Source organism: Hemiscyllium ocellatum, chromosome 14 (genome assembly GCF_020745735.1).
Source record: "Hemiscyllium ocellatum isolate sHemOce1 chromosome 14, sHemOce1.pat.X.cur, whole genome shotgun sequence".
NCBI classification, from domain to species: Eukaryota; Metazoa; Chordata; class Chondrichthyes; order Orectolobiformes; family Hemiscylliidae; genus Hemiscyllium; species Hemiscyllium ocellatum.
The window spans coordinates 63,752,129-63,768,881 of record NC_083414.1 but is presented as its reverse complement, the minus strand read 5'-3'; the positions used below and the strand labels follow the sequence as shown (position 1 = coordinate 63,768,881).

General features: G+C 41.0%; 1 protein-coding gene across 1 annotated transcript in view; it reads right to left on the bottom strand.

Moving 5' to 3' along the window:
- Nucleotides 1-1,686: 1,686 nt before the first annotated feature.
- The window catches only part of LOC132822395 (protein SSUH2 homolog), a 62,723-nt gene continuing 47,656 nt past the window's right edge, over nt 1,687-16,753 (bottom strand). Inside the window, exons 8-12 of the mRNA XM_060835744.1 lie at nt 14,247-14,332; nt 12,127-12,219; nt 6,677-6,782; nt 5,904-6,011; nt 1,687-3,116 (exon numbers count right to left, since the gene is read on the bottom strand). Coding sequence (XP_060691727.1) covers nt 2,979-3,116; nt 5,904-6,011; nt 6,677-6,782; nt 12,127-12,219; nt 14,247-14,332 — 531 coding nt within the window. The 3' untranslated portion in view covers nt 1,687-2,978. The remainder of the gene's footprint in view (nt 3,117-5,903; nt 6,012-6,676; nt 6,783-12,126; nt 12,220-14,246; nt 14,333-16,753) is intronic.

The following is a 16,753-nucleotide window of genomic DNA, read 5'->3' as shown; positions in this document are numbered from 1 at the left end:
TCATAGCCACTGTGTTTTGTTGCCAGCTTTTCATCACATGTTGCTGAAAAAGAATTGTGAGAAAAAAAAATCGTAGGAATTTTTGAACTCAGCCATAAAGGTGGTTCTCAAATTCTGTCCTCAGTCTATGAACGCAGCCCATTCAACCCATCAAGTCCACAATGAATCTCCGAAGAGCATCCCACACAGAGACACCCTGTAACTCTGCATTTCCCATGACTAAGCTCCCCTAGCCTGCACATCCCTGGACACTATGGGCAGTTTAGCATGGTCATTCCACCTAACCTGCCCATCTTTGGACTGTGGGAAGATACTGGAGCATTTGGAGGAATCCCATGCGGGCAAAGGGAGAATGTGAAAGCTCCACACAGAGAGCTGCCTGAGGGTGGAATCAAACCTGGATCCTTGAGTCTGTGAGGCAGCAGTGCTAACTACTGAGCCACCACTGTATCTTATCTGGAACATGCAAAGTAATCACAAAGTTTCCATAACTGTGGTTCAATAGAGAGGATGAGTCAGCCAATGTTTTGCTGCAGCTAACTATCCACTGGATTATACCACAAGAAATGAGAGTTAGATGTCAGGAGAATAGAATTGAAGAGATTCCTGATGTGGCAAAGTAACTAATTCCGTATTAGGTTTACACATTAAGAATGGCTTTGGTGAAGTGGTGGAGGGCTGGTGGTCACACACCTGTGCTTTCAGTCAATAGTGGCTTCAGGGTGAGAAAATAAGCTGGATGGAAAGGAAAGGAAAGGACACAACAGGTTTCCTGAACAGTCACCTTGCATTGGGCTTGTATTTTACCTTTCAATCCCCTTGGGGTGAGCTCTATTACACAGGAGTTATAGAAGGTTAAGCAAAATTTATTTATTTAATAGACTGTGATAGACTTTACTCCAAGACAAAATATCAAGATACAGATAAGATTAATAGTTGGTTTGTTTAGAACATCTATTAATTATTTACTAAACCATAATGTCTTTGAAGTAGCAACTCCAACCTTAAACTGTAAGCCAGCAGTTATTTTACATGGAATATACCCTTAATTGAATTGTTTTAATACTAGATGGCATATTGGACAACAGTGTTTTGGATGTCTTAAAGTGGTTTAAGTCTCTTGTGAAAAATATAAACATTCTTTGCCATTTTATTAGGATACAATCAGAAATGTTAACAATCGAGGCATGTGTCCGATCTGACCCATAATAAGTATGACTGCCCTTCCTCCTCCTACAAACTGCTCTCTTGACTTTGACGTGACCTTCATGGAATGTGACTGAAACTAGATCTGATGACGATCTTTTAATCCCTACAGTGTACAATGAGCAAGAACAAAGTTCTTCAGTCTTGACAACTCATGTCACCAAAGTCAATCTTTCCAATCCAATTTTCTCTCGATCCTAACTGTACTAGAATAAAACCTTCCCTTGTAAAAGGATTTAAATTCATCTACCTGTGCGGTTTTAACTTCACACCTCATCTGTGGTAGACAGAATAAATCCTATATACTAGGTGTAAGAGCCAGTGGATGCAGTTAAATGAATTTCAACCAATTGCACCATTGAGCCAAAAATTAGCAAACAAAAATGAAAACTTACTAGATAAATGAAAAATATTCCATGTTATGTGAAAATTGTAACTTATCTTAATGGAAGAAATAGATTTAGCACAAAGACACATAAATAGCTTGGGAGTGACATCGCACCCATCACTTTTAATATTGTTACAATATGAAGAGGTAAATAAATTGTAGAATCGAATAGACATAGTGGAATTGAATTCCACAAAGATTATCCCATTGCACAAAATTGGATAGAATTTCATAGAATCATAGAATAGAATCGCTACAATGTGGAAGTAGGCCCACCGATTCTCCACAGACCATACCACCACGACCACTCCCTCCAACCCTATCCTGCATTTCCCATGGCTAATCCACCTAGCCTGCACATCCCTGGATACTATGTGCAATTTAGAATGGCCTACATCTTTAGTCATCCATTTCATTGAGGTTATACAGTAATAATTCTTTTTGGTTTGTCTGTTTGTAAACAGTGGGTGGAATTTAACGTTCGCCCCTCCCACTGCTGTATGGGTGGGGAGTAAGGGTTGAGGGTGGAGGCAAGGGGGAAAGACTTGTAGTCAACCTTCCTGTCTATAGGCCAATAATGGTGCCATTCCCACTTATGTTCAACCAACAGCAGACACGTGTGTCATCTGATGAAGGTTGTCCTTCAATTAAGGGACCTGGGTTCTTATTGGTTGGCAGTTCAGGTCGGGCTTCAGGATTTATACCCCTGCTTTCTGAAATCCTACAGAAGGCCCAACATTGGCCACTTAATTCCATTGACGGCAGACTGAAATGAAATGCCAATCAGTGTTACCATTAATAGCTGACTAACCTGTGCAGATAAAATTTCAAATTAACTTTCATATAGCCAGACACTGTGCACCAAAGTTTAAGACAACTCAATTTGCTTCTTGCAGCAAGGTGGCTGAATCACAGTGCTCGGGATGTGGGTTCGATTCTAGCCTAGTCTGTGTGCATTTTGCAAAATCTCCCCGCATCTGTGTGGGCTTCCTCCCACAATCTGAAGATGTGCAAGTTAGGTTGATTGGTTATGTTAAATTGTCCCATAATGTCCAGGGATGTGGAGGTTGGGTGGGTTACCCATGGGAAATACATGGGTAGCGGGGGTGGGTCTGGGTTGGATGCTCTTCAGAGGTCAGTGTATACTTGATGGGCTGAATGACCTGCTTTCAAACTGTATGGATTCATGATTCTGAGTTCTTTAGAATATGTAGGTGCTTCATATATATGTTTATATATATATATGTTTATACATGTACATATCATCTCTTTTGTTAATCATCCCATTAATATATATACTTAACTCTTTCCGGAGATACAAGTTTATTTGAAACATTGAAAGAGTTTGCAGTAAATAGAAAAAGGAATTGATGCATAAGGCACTTCACATAATTGCACAATTCTTGCCAGGATATTCTGGAGCATAAACCTTGTTTTCAATGCCATACACAAAGTAGCTGTGATCTTTTCTTTTCCATTGGAAATGCACTTGGACAACAGGGATGAGTTCAACCATGTGGCGCTGTCAAAGAGAGGAAAAAAAGTCTTTCAGAGCAATAGTGGGATGGGAACATGTAACTAAATGCAAGTATTTTGTCCAGTGGGTGGTGATGGATTCTGGAATGCAGTAGCCTGACATAGAGGCTAACCCAATTGTACCCATGAAAAGGGAACTGAATATTCATCTGAAAGAAAAACAATTGCCGATTTATGTTACAAAGTCGGGAGAATTCATAGGACTACCTGAACTGTTCTTGCCAGCAAGGACACAAGGAAGCAACTGGCTGCCTCCTGTGCTGTAACCATTCTACAATCCCATGGAGATTGATATTGAAGCAGTTAATGGAAGGCCAGACTGAATTCAAGTGAATGGTGAAAGTCACAGTGACAGCTAGGAGTCATCAAGAACCTCTGACAGCCCAGGTAGCAGTCTTATAAAAGGTGTCAGTGAGGAAACTGCTCTGTGCCTTCTCAATGTGCCAGTGGTTAAATGTAAATCATGTCCGAGTGAAGCACACTGAGCAGTAAGGTCACAGGTTTGATCTATGCTTGGCAACGCATTCACTGACCTTGTACAGAATGGCCGGAGAAACACTTCAAGTCAGCATTTCTCAGCATTCCTCAGCTGAAGGGTGGTACGGGGCACTGAAAGAACAGCAGGGTTTGCTGTTCATGAACACATTCCAGAGATTTTATGATGGAAAATGTAGGAGAGTGTTTATGTTTGACAGCAAGAGAATGTGTGTGTGTGTGTGTGTGTGTGTGTGTGTGAAAGAGAGTGCATGTGTGTGGAAGCGAGAGAGAGTGGTGTGTGTGGGAGAGAGTGTTTGAGTGTGTGTGTGTGAAAGAGAGAGAAAGAGAAAGCGATAGGGTGTGTGCTCTTGTCCTTCTTGATGCCAGAGGTTGTGAATATAGAAGTTGCTGTCTCAGGAGCCTGGGTGAATTATTGCACTGAAATTAATACTGTATTGAAAGTAGTGGTTGAGGGTCAAAAAGTGTGGTCTGGAAAAGCACAGCCAGTCAGGCAGCAGTCAAGGAACAGGAGACTTGACATTTTTGGCAAAAGCCTTTCATCAGGAATGTAGTGGGGGAAGGGGGCTGAGAGGTAAATAGGGGGTGGGGCTGTGGGTGGGGCTTGGGGTGAGCGAGCTGGGAAGGCGATAGGTGATTGCAGGTGGGTGGTAATTGTGATAGGTTGGTGGGAAGAATCAAGTGGATAGATGGGAAGGAAGATTGACAGGTAGGACAGGTCAACAGGGTGGTGCAATTTGGAAAGTTGGAAATGGGATGAGGTGGGGGAAGGGAGATTTGGAAACTAGTGAAGTCAATGTTGATGCTGTATGGTTGAAGGGTCCCAAGGCAGATGATGAGGCGTTCTTCCTCCAGTTGTCGGGTGGCTTGGATTTGGTGATGGAGGAGGCCAAGGATTTGCAAGTTCTTTGGGGAGCGGGAGGGATGTTGAAGTCTTCAGCTACAGGGGGGGGGGGGGGGTTGTTTGATGTATGTGTGTCCCAGAGAAGTTCCCTGAAACTTTCCATGAGTTGGCATCCTGTCTCCCTATAGATATAAAGGAGCAAATTAAGCGGGCTGCTTTGTCCTGAATGGTGTCAAGCTTCTTGATTGTTGTTGGAACTGCACCCATCCAGGCCAGTGGGGAATAGTTCATCATAGATAGGGCTTTAATTTTTAACAAAATTCACTGATGGAATGTGGGTGTCACTAGCTACGCCAGCATTTATTGTCCAGAGGGCAGTTAAGAGTCAACCATACTACTGTGGGTCTGGAGTCACATGTAGGCCAGATTGGGTCAAGTCAGGAATTTCCTCCCCTAACGGACATTAGTGAACCAGCTGGGACTTTCCGAAAATTGGGTTACAACTGGCTAGTTTTTAAGTTCCAGATTTTTGTTGAATTCAAATGTTATCATCTAGCATGGTGGGATTTCAATCCTTATCCACAGAACATCAGCCTGGGGTTCTGGATTACTAGTCAGAGACATTAATACCATGTCACTGCCTCCCCATATTAATTTATTAATAATTTAATTAATTTCATTATTCATTAAATATCAGCAAGGTGTCTGTTGTATATTTTGTTTTACCTGTTGTTATAAAGTAATAAATCCTATTATCTCCAAATGAATGAAAGTAGTTTTGCCAAAGATTTGTCAGTATTCAAGTAGTTTAAGTTAAAAATCACACAACACTAGCTTATGGTCCAACAGGTTAATTGGGAAGCACTAGCTTTTGCAGAGCTGCTCCTTCATTAGATAATTTTTAAAAATTTTGTCCACCCCAGTCCAACACCAGCCCCGCCACATCTCAGGTAGTTTGGTAACAATATTATCACATGTAAAAGTACTCTTTCTCTCATCACATTGTCATGTCACTACCAAAGTTCCCTCTTATCTCTTTACTGTATACTGCCAATTCACTGCACAACATGGTGCCTTAGAGCTGTGCATCTTAGAGGAAATGTTGCTTACATTCATTCCCCACACAGCTCCGTCCCCCTGCTGCTCTTCGCTTGCATAGCTTACAGGAAGCATTGGCCACCATTTAGCCATTTTTGTGGTCACTCATAAATGTGTGATGGGTGGTGTATGCATGGGCAGAACAGTGAGCTCTATACTGCACAAGAAAACCTACTGCATTGTCTGCAGCAAAGAATGGAGACGAGCACAAATTGTTTATTTCCTTTTCGCTTACCCAAACAAGAGTTCACTTCTGACAAAATCATGGAATAGATTAACTAACTTTATCTGGCAATGACTGTTCCTATTTCGAACAGCCACGGCTTTGCTCCTCACCTGTTGGATTATGCGTGAGATTTTGCCAAACTGAGTCCAATGTTGCTGGATCCCCTGTTGTGACATCTGGTTAATCCTAGGATCTGGAAAGGTCATTATTGGATGCACCTAGGAAGTAAGGAGGAAATGTGAAAATAAGGAGAGCTATATTGTAAATATTCAGTTGCAGAATGTACAGTATGACTTAGGCACAGTTGCAAAAGGTTAGACAAACCATTTATGCCCCGGAGTTTTGGCAAAATGACTTCTGAAAGTGATTTATTGGTTATATCAAGAGGAAACCTGCAACCCACACTCTCTACAATTTAATGATCTATACAAGAAGAATTTGCAATAAACCAAGGTGGCTCAGTAGATTGGGCGGGGAGAGAGGGAGGATGGGAAGGAGTGGGGTTTTGTTTCAGACCTTTGGGTGATCAGTTGACCATCTGCAAAGAAGGCCTTCCCTCTAAATTTGCCAAGCCTGCTGTAGGCCCCTAACCAGTTGCAGTCATGGAAAGTCCGAGGACAGGATGGAGTCACAGCTTGACAGTCACCCAAATTATTTTTGTGAGCTCTGATCAAGCATCTATCCTGTTCCAGGTTTCACAAAAATAATTTGACAACTCACCTTTGGCAGTTATCTTTAGTTCCATCACATATGAAACTGGTCAGGACATGCAAGATTGATTCAGCTCTGATCTTAAATGGCAGTGAAGGGTTCACTTCTGACAAGATGGGCCCGATTTTCAAATGAACAAGCCTTTGATTCTCATGGCTATTTAATACCTTACCTGAATCTGTTGGTCACTGAAGAGCTGGTGTCCAGTGACTTTGCTGAGGAGATTGATAGGTAATCCACACTGCAGATCAATAATTTGTTCAAATATGTGGTTTTCCCTGTTTAAGAAGTGGAGAACAAGGACATCCCTTCAGTTGTGCATTCAAAACGTCTCTTGCTCTTATGTTTCCTTGTTCAAAATCTGAAGTGCATTTCAGTTGGTTCCTTGATAAACTTTGTTTTGTTTTAATTAAATTTCTGCCTTTCTATACAATTTTAGTTGCAGAATCAAACATGTTTCAATTGTGTTGCAAAATATGGAAGGTGATATCATCAGAACAGATGCAGAGATGGAGACACTATGAGAATTGAAATGTGATCAAGGTCTCTATTGCAAGCATGCATTGGCTGGCTGGCAAGTGTGCATCAATGGTCTTTCAAGATTGACAGGATCTACTGAGTGAAGTCCCACAGGGCTCTGCATTGTAACTTCAACCTTTTACAATTTACATCAAATCCTTACATGAGAGCAGTGGTAGCTAAGTTCACAGACAATCTAAATAGAATTAAAAATCATATAACACCAGGTTATAGTTCAATGGGTTTATTTGGAAGTAATAGCTTTCAGAACGCTGCTCCTTTGTCAGGTAGCTAGTGGGGCAGGATCATAGGACACAGAATTTATAGCAAAAGATCATAGTGTCATTACAACTGATGCGATAATTTGAACAAACCTAGATTGCTGTTAAGTCTTTCATCTTTTAGAATGTGTTGCAGGTTTCAATTCATTAATATGTAAATCCCAGAACTTCTTTCGAGTCACATTTCTGAGATAACTTAAAAATTTAGAAACAAAGGTGACATTTCAGCTTAGGCAATGCATTAAGGGTGTGAGGTTAGAGTCTGTCTGTCTTCCAATCTTGAGTCACATGATTCTATTTCCAAAGTAGGAATTTATAAAATGTCACATGGATTGACTGCCTACAGATTGTGTGCTTTTTGAACAAAGTAGAATTGTGCAAATGCACCCCACAGATCTAGATATGTGTGTGCATGCATGTGAGGGAGAGAGAGAGTGAAAGTCTGTGTGTGCACGGGAGAGAAGGAGAGAGTGGGAGTGTGTGTGTGTATTTGATGGAATGTGTGCATGAGTGTGATGGGTGTAAGTGTGGGGTGTGTGTGTGTTTGTATCTGAGAGAGAGTGTGTGTATGAGAGAGGGTCTGCGTGACTGTGAGTATGTAAGAGTCTGTGTGTAAGCACACAAACTGTAGCCAGTCAATCCATGTGACATTTTACAAATTCCTACATTGAAAATAGAACCAGTCTGACCCAAGATTGGAATACAGACAGACTCTAACCTCACACCTTTGATGCATTGTCTGAGCTGAGATGTCACCTTTAATTATAAAACCTTAAGTTATCTCAGGAATGTGACTCAAAAGAAGTTCTGGAATTTACATATTAACGAACCGAAATCTGCAACATATTCTAAAAGATGAAAGATTTAACAGCAATCTAGGTTTGTTCACTAAATCCTATCAGTTGTAATGACACTATGATCTTTTGCAGTAATTTCTGTGTCTTATGATCCTGTCCCAATAGCTACCTGATGAAGGAGCAGCGTTCTGAAAGCTAGTACTTCTGAGTAAACCTATTGGACTATAACCTAGTGTTGTGTGATTTTTAATTCTGTCCATCCCAGTCCAACACTGGCACCTCCACATCATGATGTAGATAAGGGCAGGAGAGTATGTTGTGAAAGAGTTGTAAGGAGTTTGTAGATAAATATAATTGGATCTATAGGTGCACATAGCTCAAAAGGAGACCATTCGGTCCATCATGCCCGTGCCAGTCAACAAATATCTAATGACTCTACTAATGCCATTTTCCAGCTCTCGGCCCATAGCTCTGGAAGGGAAGACAGTGCAAGTGAATGTCTAACTAGTGCTTAAACGTTACAAGAGTTTCTGACTTGACCTCAGCATTCCAGAAAGTGAAGTGCAGACTCTCACCAACCTTACGTGAAAATATTTCTCCTCATATCACCTCTTAATCTTCTACCCCTTACCTGAAACCTATGTCACCTTGGTTGTTGACCCTTCTATTAACAGAAAAAGTGCTTTCCTCTGCATCTCTATCTATACCTCTCATAATGTTATGCACCTCTATAAGGTCCACAATCAACCCTCACTGCTCCAAGGAAAACAATCCCAGCCTATCCAATCGTTCCTCATAGCCAGAGCATCCAGTCCACACAATACCCTTGCAAATCTCATCTGCACCATCTCTACTGCAATCACATACTTACCTACAATGTGCTGACCAGAACTGCATACAGTACCCCAATTGTGCACTAACTAGCATTTTATACAGTTCCAGCATAATCTCCCCGCTCTTGTATGCTAATAAAGGTAAGTATCCTATCTCTTCTTAACTGCCTTCTCTACCTGCCCTGCTACCTTCAGGGATCTGTGGATATGCACAACAAAATCTCTCTGATCTTCAGTTCTTTCCATGACCCTACCGTTCATAATGTAATCTCTCATGGTGTTAGCCCTCCCTAATTGCATCACCTCACATTTTTCAAAGTTGAATTCCATTTGCCGCTGCTTCCCCAGCTGACCAGTCTGTTGATCTCTTTCTGCAGTTTAAGGCTGTCCTCCTCACCCTACCAGTTTTCAAATTTGCACAATTCTTGATCATACCCCTACATTTAAATCCATGTTATTAACCTGCACCATAAACAGCAAGGTGCCAGCACCAAGCCCTGTGGAACCCCACTGGAAACAACTTCCAGGTACAGAAGTGTCCCTGTAAAATTACTTTCTGCTTCCTGTCTCTCAACTAATTTTAATTCAACTTGTGACTTTGCCTTGGATTCCATGAGGTCACTTTCTTAACCAGTCTGTCATGACAAACCACATCAGAAGCTTTGTTTGTATCAAATGCATTTCTCTGATCATCACTTCTGGTTACTTCCAAAAATATTTGATCAGCTTTGTCAAACATGACTTTCCTTTATCAAGTCCATGCTGACAACCCTGATTAATCTGTGCCTATCCTAGTGCTGACATATTCTATCCCTCAGAATTCTGTCCAGGCTCGAAGGTAGAAGATGGAGGATGGTGGTGGAGGGTTGCTTTTCAGACTGGAGGCCAGTGACCGATGGAGTGCCACAAGGATCAGTGCTGGGTCCAGTAACTTTCAGAATTTATATAAATGATTTGGATGGGAACATAGGAGGTATAGTTAGTAAGTTTGCAGATGACACCAAAATTGGAGGTGTAGAAGGTTATCTCAGAGTCTAACAGGATCTTGATGAAATTTAATTTAGATAACTGCAAGGTGCTGCATTTTGGGAAAGCAAATCTTAGCAGGACTTAGATACTTAATGGTAAGGCCCTAGCGAGTGTTGCTGAACAAAGTGACCTTGGAGTGCACGTTCATAGCTCCTTGAAAGTGGAGTCGCAGGTAGATAGGATAGTGAAGAAGGCGTTTGGTATGCTTTCCTTTATTGGTCAGAGTATTGAGTACAGGAGTTGGGAGGTCATGTTGCAGTTGTACAGGACATTGGTTAGGCCACTTTTGGAATACTGTGTACAGTTCTGGTCTCCTTTCTATCAGAAGAATGTTGTGAAATCTGAAAGGGTTCAGAAAATATTTACAAGGATGTTGCCAGAATTTGAGGATTTGAGCTATAAGGGGAGGCTGATAAAGCTGAGGCTGTTTTCCTTGGAGCATCGGAGGCTAAGGAGTGACCTTTTAGAGGTTTATAAAATCATGAGGGACATGGTAGAGTAAATAGACAAGGTCTTTTCCCTATGGTTGGGGAGTCCAGAACTAGAGGGCATAGGTTTAGGGTGAGAGGGGAAAGATATAAAAGGGATCTAAGGGCAATGTTTTCATTCAGAGAGTGGTACATGTATGGGATGAACTGCCGGAGAATGTGGTGAAGGCTGGTACAATTACAACATTTAAAAGGCATTTGGATGGGTATATGAATAGGAAGGGTTTGGAGGGATATGGGCCAGGTGCTGGCAGCTGGGACTAGATTAGGTTAGGATATTGGGTTGACATGGATGAGTTGGATGGAAGGGTCTGTTTCCGTGCTGTACATCTCTCTGTCTCTATGACTCTAATCTCCCCACCACTGACATTGGACTGTCTGGCCTGTAATATCCTGGTCTATCGCTTCCTCCCTTTATAAATAATGAGACAACCTCAGCAGTCCTCCAATCCTGTGGTACCTTACCTATGACCAGAGGGGATTTGAAAAATTACTGCCAGGGCCTCTGAGATCTCCTCCCTTGTCTCCGTCAACAGCCTGAGATCCATCTCAAACATCTCTGGCCTGGGATTTATTCACTGGAAGGCTGCTAAACCCACTAGTACCTCATCTCTCTATTAACTTCTTCCAGCATTTCCTATACCTGTAGTGTCCTTTTCCATTTTGAGGACGGATGCAAAATGTTCATTGAGGATTATGCTCACGTATTTTGGTGGGGAAGATAAGTTGAAAGAGTGGACAAAATCGGGCAGACATTGTATTCCATGGAAAATGTGTGATTGGTTACTTTGGTGCAAATAATAATAAAAAATGACTTGAATGGAAAAAGACTGCAGTCGTACAAGGTGCAAATGGTTCTACATGTCCTGGTACACAAGTCACAAAATGTTAGTATACAGGTACAGCATGTAATCAAGAAAGCTAATGAGATGCTGTAGTTTATTATGAGAGGTACTGAACATAAAAGTGACAATATTTTTGCAACAGTTTTACAGGGACGTATCTCGAACGCTGTGTGCAGTTTTGGTCTGTTTATTTTAAAGAAGAACGTAGATTATTGGAGATGGTTCAGAGGAGGTTCACTAGATTGACATGTGGAATGAGTGGGTTGTCTTACAGGGAAAGGTTAGCTAGACTGGGCTTGTTTCCGCTGGTGAATAAAAGAGTGAGGGGGTGACGATTAGAGAATAAAGGATCCTGAAAGTTATTGACAATCAACTTGACGAGGAAAGGATGTGTCCTTCTGTGTGGTTAGCCCAGAACGAGGGGACACTGGCTTAAATTAGGGTTTCCCTTTCATGCTACAGATGAGAAAGGGCTCTTCTGCTACAGTGATAGTGTCTCTCCCTTTAAGCCAGGTTCAAGTCTCACATATGCCAGAGGCGTATAACAGCATGTCTGAACAGGTTGATTAGGAAAATGTCGAGGATAGAGATATGAAGAAATTTTTTCTCTCAGTGGTTTGTGTGACTTTGTAATTCTTCATGTCAATAGGTGGTAGGAACTGGATTATTGAATATTTTTAAAGCTGAACAAGGCAGATGAAAATGTGGAATTTGAAACAGAAAAAGATCAGCCATGATCTTACTGAATGGTAGAACAAGCTTGAGATGCCGAATGACTGACTAAAGCTCCTATTTCAGATGTTAGTACATACGTAAGAAACAGAACTTACCATTTTACTGTCAACTGAATGTAGAAAAACAACCTTCCTTGGCCATGGCACACATTGCACATCTGACAGCCATATCCAGAGCAGTGTTTACATCTAAAGATAAATTTAAAATCATCATATATATGCCAGATTTCTGACTCAACAGCACTGTTGTTATGGGATAAATTGCCGAATATCAACTCAACTGTTGTGAGAGATTGTAAAATTTTCAGCACAAATTGTGTTTGATATAGTTCTCATTTTCCCAAGATTGTCCATTAGTTTAATAACATTGCATTAGAATCAGGCCACGCTTACAAAACCTGCAATGTACCTCATCACCATCACCAGTATTTGGGGCATTCTGCTAATTGTACCTGTTTGCAGGCTTTCAGAAATCCTACAATTGGGCACAACTGATACCAGAAAGGGTTAATATCTGGAACATCTTCTCCCACAAACACAGAGATCTGAGTACGTAGTTTTCAGTAAACCTCTTATTGTTTACCAACTCTGGAGAGTTCTAATGATTAAAGAGGTGGATAATCCCATTCACAACAAACTGGCAGCTTATGGTTCCAACATTCAGTTTTGGAAGGTTAGATATTTATTCTTTAAAACAAAAATAAAGTAATTGAATACTGCATCCCAGCTGAACTGGAAAACAGTTGTGTATGATTCATTCAATCATTTTCAGTGACGTAGTCAGGTTGCATGTAGTGATTGGAACCAAGTGGATCTCATTGATTGTTTAACATGGGCCAGTCAGGAAGTCTTGGCTGACCAATATAAATAGAGGATTAAAAATAATAATTAAAAAAACCAGATGAGTAGAAAAAGAAAAAAACATATAACTAAGAGAAAAATAAAGAAGAAAGAAAAAAAGAAAAAATATATATAAACAAGGGATTCAGAATCTCCTCAGTTCAGGGACCTTCTCTGAGTTAGCTGGCCTTAATGTAAAGAAAGGGTGATTGGTGACGGGATTCCTGCCTCTGCTCAGTTATTTTATTACTAAAATGTGACAGTTTGTACTGCAGTTTGAAATACTCACTTTTATTGCTGAACTCTTTTTCAACTAGATTAATCGACTGCATCAAGATACCACTCTTAAATACGTCAAAGAATCTTTTCTTGAAACAACATTTTTTGAAATTGCTGCAGCCCAGGATATAGATGCTATTACAAACCGACTTCCAGGATATTGATTCAGCAACATTGAAGGAATGGTGATGTAATTTCAGTTCCGGGTGATCTGTGACTTGGAGGGGAACTTGCTAGTGATGCTACCTTTGTACTTCTAGGTGGGCGTGGTTGTGGGTCTGGAAGGTGCTGACAAAGGAGCCTTTGTAAATTGCTATAGTGCATGTTGTAGATGGTACATACTGCTGCCACTGTGCATCAGTGGTGAAGAGAGTGAACATTGAAAGTGGAGAACGGAGTGCCAAAGAAGCAGACTGCTTTGTCCTGAATGGTGTCAGGCTTTTTGAGTGTTGTTGGAGTTATACCCATCCAGGCAAATGGAGAGTATCCATCACACTCTTGACTTGTGCCTTGTAAATGATGGGCAGGCTTTGGGAGATAGGAAGTGAGTTCCCATAGAATTCCTAGTCTCTGGCCGGTTCTTGTAGCTACTGCATTTCTATAACTAGTACAGATCAGTTTCTGGTCAACGGTAACGTCCAAGTTGATTCAGAGATGGTAACGCCTTGAGTATCAAGTGGAAATCATTAAATTATCTCTTATTTGAGCTTGCCATTGCATGTTACTAATATTACTTGACATTAATTTGCCCATTTGTTGACAAGATCTTGCTGCATAGGGGCAAAGTGTGCTTCATGAGTGGTACTGATCATTGTGCAGTCATCAGTGAACAATTCCATTTCAGACCTTATGATAAAGGGAAAATCAATGATGAAGCAGCTGAAGGTGGTTGGGCCCAGGACCTTTTGACAGACATTTACTTCCAGAAACAAAATGTACACAATTTCTATCCATTCTTACCAATAAGAGTTAAAAGTGAATCGCCTGGTTATTTTTCACTCCATGCTTACAATTAGACATCGTTAACACAAAAATAACAACTGGCTCTGTTTTTAGTCTGGCTTTTACGTTTTAAGACCACGATGCTACATCCTTACCTTTCCATTCCACTGCCCATACAATGGTTACATCTGTCCTCACCTCCAAATCGAAAGCCTTTTCCATGACAAATCCAGCATTTAACCTGTGATGGCAAAATGACTCAGTGTTACTTGAATATATTTCACAAAATTAACATCCTAATTGCACTTGTGGATTGATGTGTGAAAGACCCTGGTTAAGAAGGAAATCTATGAACATTCTCCCCCCTCTGCTGTATCCTATGTGAATGCTTCCTCTGCTTTTTACTAAGCAAACAGTTAGAAGACTGAATGGCTGGTTTAGTTCCTCTATCTGGGATTGCAAGTGACTCCTTATTAAACCGACTAAACTGCGGTTACCCCACAGACTGGGAGGCGTGGGCCCCTTGATATCAAAAACTATGAATTAATCTTGTTGCTATCTTACGTGAATGAGTGGTCCCGGGGTGGAGAGGAGGGGTGTCCTCACTCACTACGGTTGGACATTGAAGCATCTCAGGTAAGATGCCCCCTTATTAACTTGCTGTTCTTAGACAAAATGAGGATAGTTAAGGAATATTACCATAGCCCAATAGTTATTAATACTGTTAAAGCATGAAGGGCAATGCAACAGAGTGAGGGCAATATTACCAAAACATCATTTTTGACACCCATAGTTGGTGTGCTGGGTTTTCAGCCGGAGATGATGGACTTGGAGTTTAAACTATGGGCAGCTAGGGGTACATGTTGCCTGGGTGACTTATTCGAGGGGGATGTACTGATGTCTTTTGACCAGTTGCTTCAGAAATGCGAGTTGCCCAACAGGGACCTTTCCTGTTTTTTTCAAATTAGAAATTTCGTTCAAGAAGGGACCACACTTCTAACTGATTCTTATAGACCTTATACGGAGAAGAGGGTGCTGAGAACACACCCTCTGTCAGCAATGTCCATCACCAGTTGGGAGAGGGTCCCTCGGATGAGGCCAAATGGCTCTGTAAAGTATGAGAGAAGGAGCTGGACATTGAAATCTCTTCTGAAGTATGGGAGGATATCTGGGGAAGTGCAAAAAGGATCTCAATTTGCCTTGTAATTGAAAATTCTCCACAGGGGCCACTTGGTTCCAGGCCGCCTTTCAAAATTTAAAGTGGGAGTATCGCCGATGTGTCCTAAATGCACGATGAGTTATGGGTACGCTCACTCATTGTCTCTGTTCCTGCCACAGGCTGCAAGCATACTGGAGCGCTGTGGTGGGTGAAATAGAGAGTCTTGGGGACAGAGATGGACCTAGTATCTCCCCTTTGTGGCCTTGTTAATCCATTTACATTAGACACGCACAGAAAAAAAAGCTATTCAGCGTCCTCACCTTTTGTGCAAGAAAGAACATTCTGTTAGGGTGGGTGTCTGAAAACCCCCTGGGACAGTCGGGCTGGCGTAAGCTAGTCATGGAACACATCCCTTTGGATTTTCTTACAGTAAGGTGCACCATAAAACTGAGAATTTTATAAGCGGCCCTTTTTGGACTACTTGGGTACAGATTTGTCTGCCATACTAATAAGGGCTTTTATACAGCCATGATAATCTTGTTTAATGAATTTAGTATCTGGAGTGGAGGAACTGGGAACACATAAATATGTATAAATTTATGCTCTCAATGGTCAAGAGCTATTACTTTGTTTTGTTGAGCTGTATTATTATTATTATTATTATTACTGTCATGATTTTTTAGTTAGTTAGTTATTAATTATTATTTATTTATGTAATTAATGGATTTCTTTGTATTGTCTTGTTTTGTATTTGTTGTAATATCCAAAAAACATTTCTTTTTCAATAAAAATATATTTTTAAAAAAGGAAGTCTACTCTAGGTCTAGGCGAAGACTAAACCTTGTCACCTCACATTCTCCCTCCATTCGATGGGTTCCATTGGGACTACACGGTGACAGAGCGAGCATTTGCCTACTCATTGTTCTTGCAAGGTTATGCACTTGTGTAGATCAGCTTGGTTAAGTTGCAGGCCACTGTGCAGCTATTGTCACTCAGATTGTCAGATTTGGCAAAGGAAAATAACATGCAACATTTGCCAGGAATGGAGAGTCGTGATTGTGGAGAATGTCCATTGATAGCCAGAAAGGTCGTTCAAAATTTGCCCTTGCTGTGCCTCATTACCATCATCAGTTCCGAAAGTAGGGTCCCTAATTGTAGTTTTTATCGCATTAGGTTTAATTTTCCTAATTAAAGTAAAAGGGACCTATCACCTATAAGAGCCAAACGCTTTGGACATTCACAGGGAATACTTGTCGAGTCATAGAACAGGCCATTCAAACCATCGCGTCTATGCTGACCTGTCTTGACTAAATCTACTTTTTTGGCTCATAGCCCTAAATTTTATGATTTTTTCAAGTGTGCATCTACATACTTTAGAATAGGACAATAAGACTAGCAGGCCCATTTAAGGATGTTCCCACTCCATTAACACTGAAAATGCTAGCTGTTGTTGGAATACACAGCAAAGAGATGCCAGGCACAATCACAAAGAATTTGTGAGAA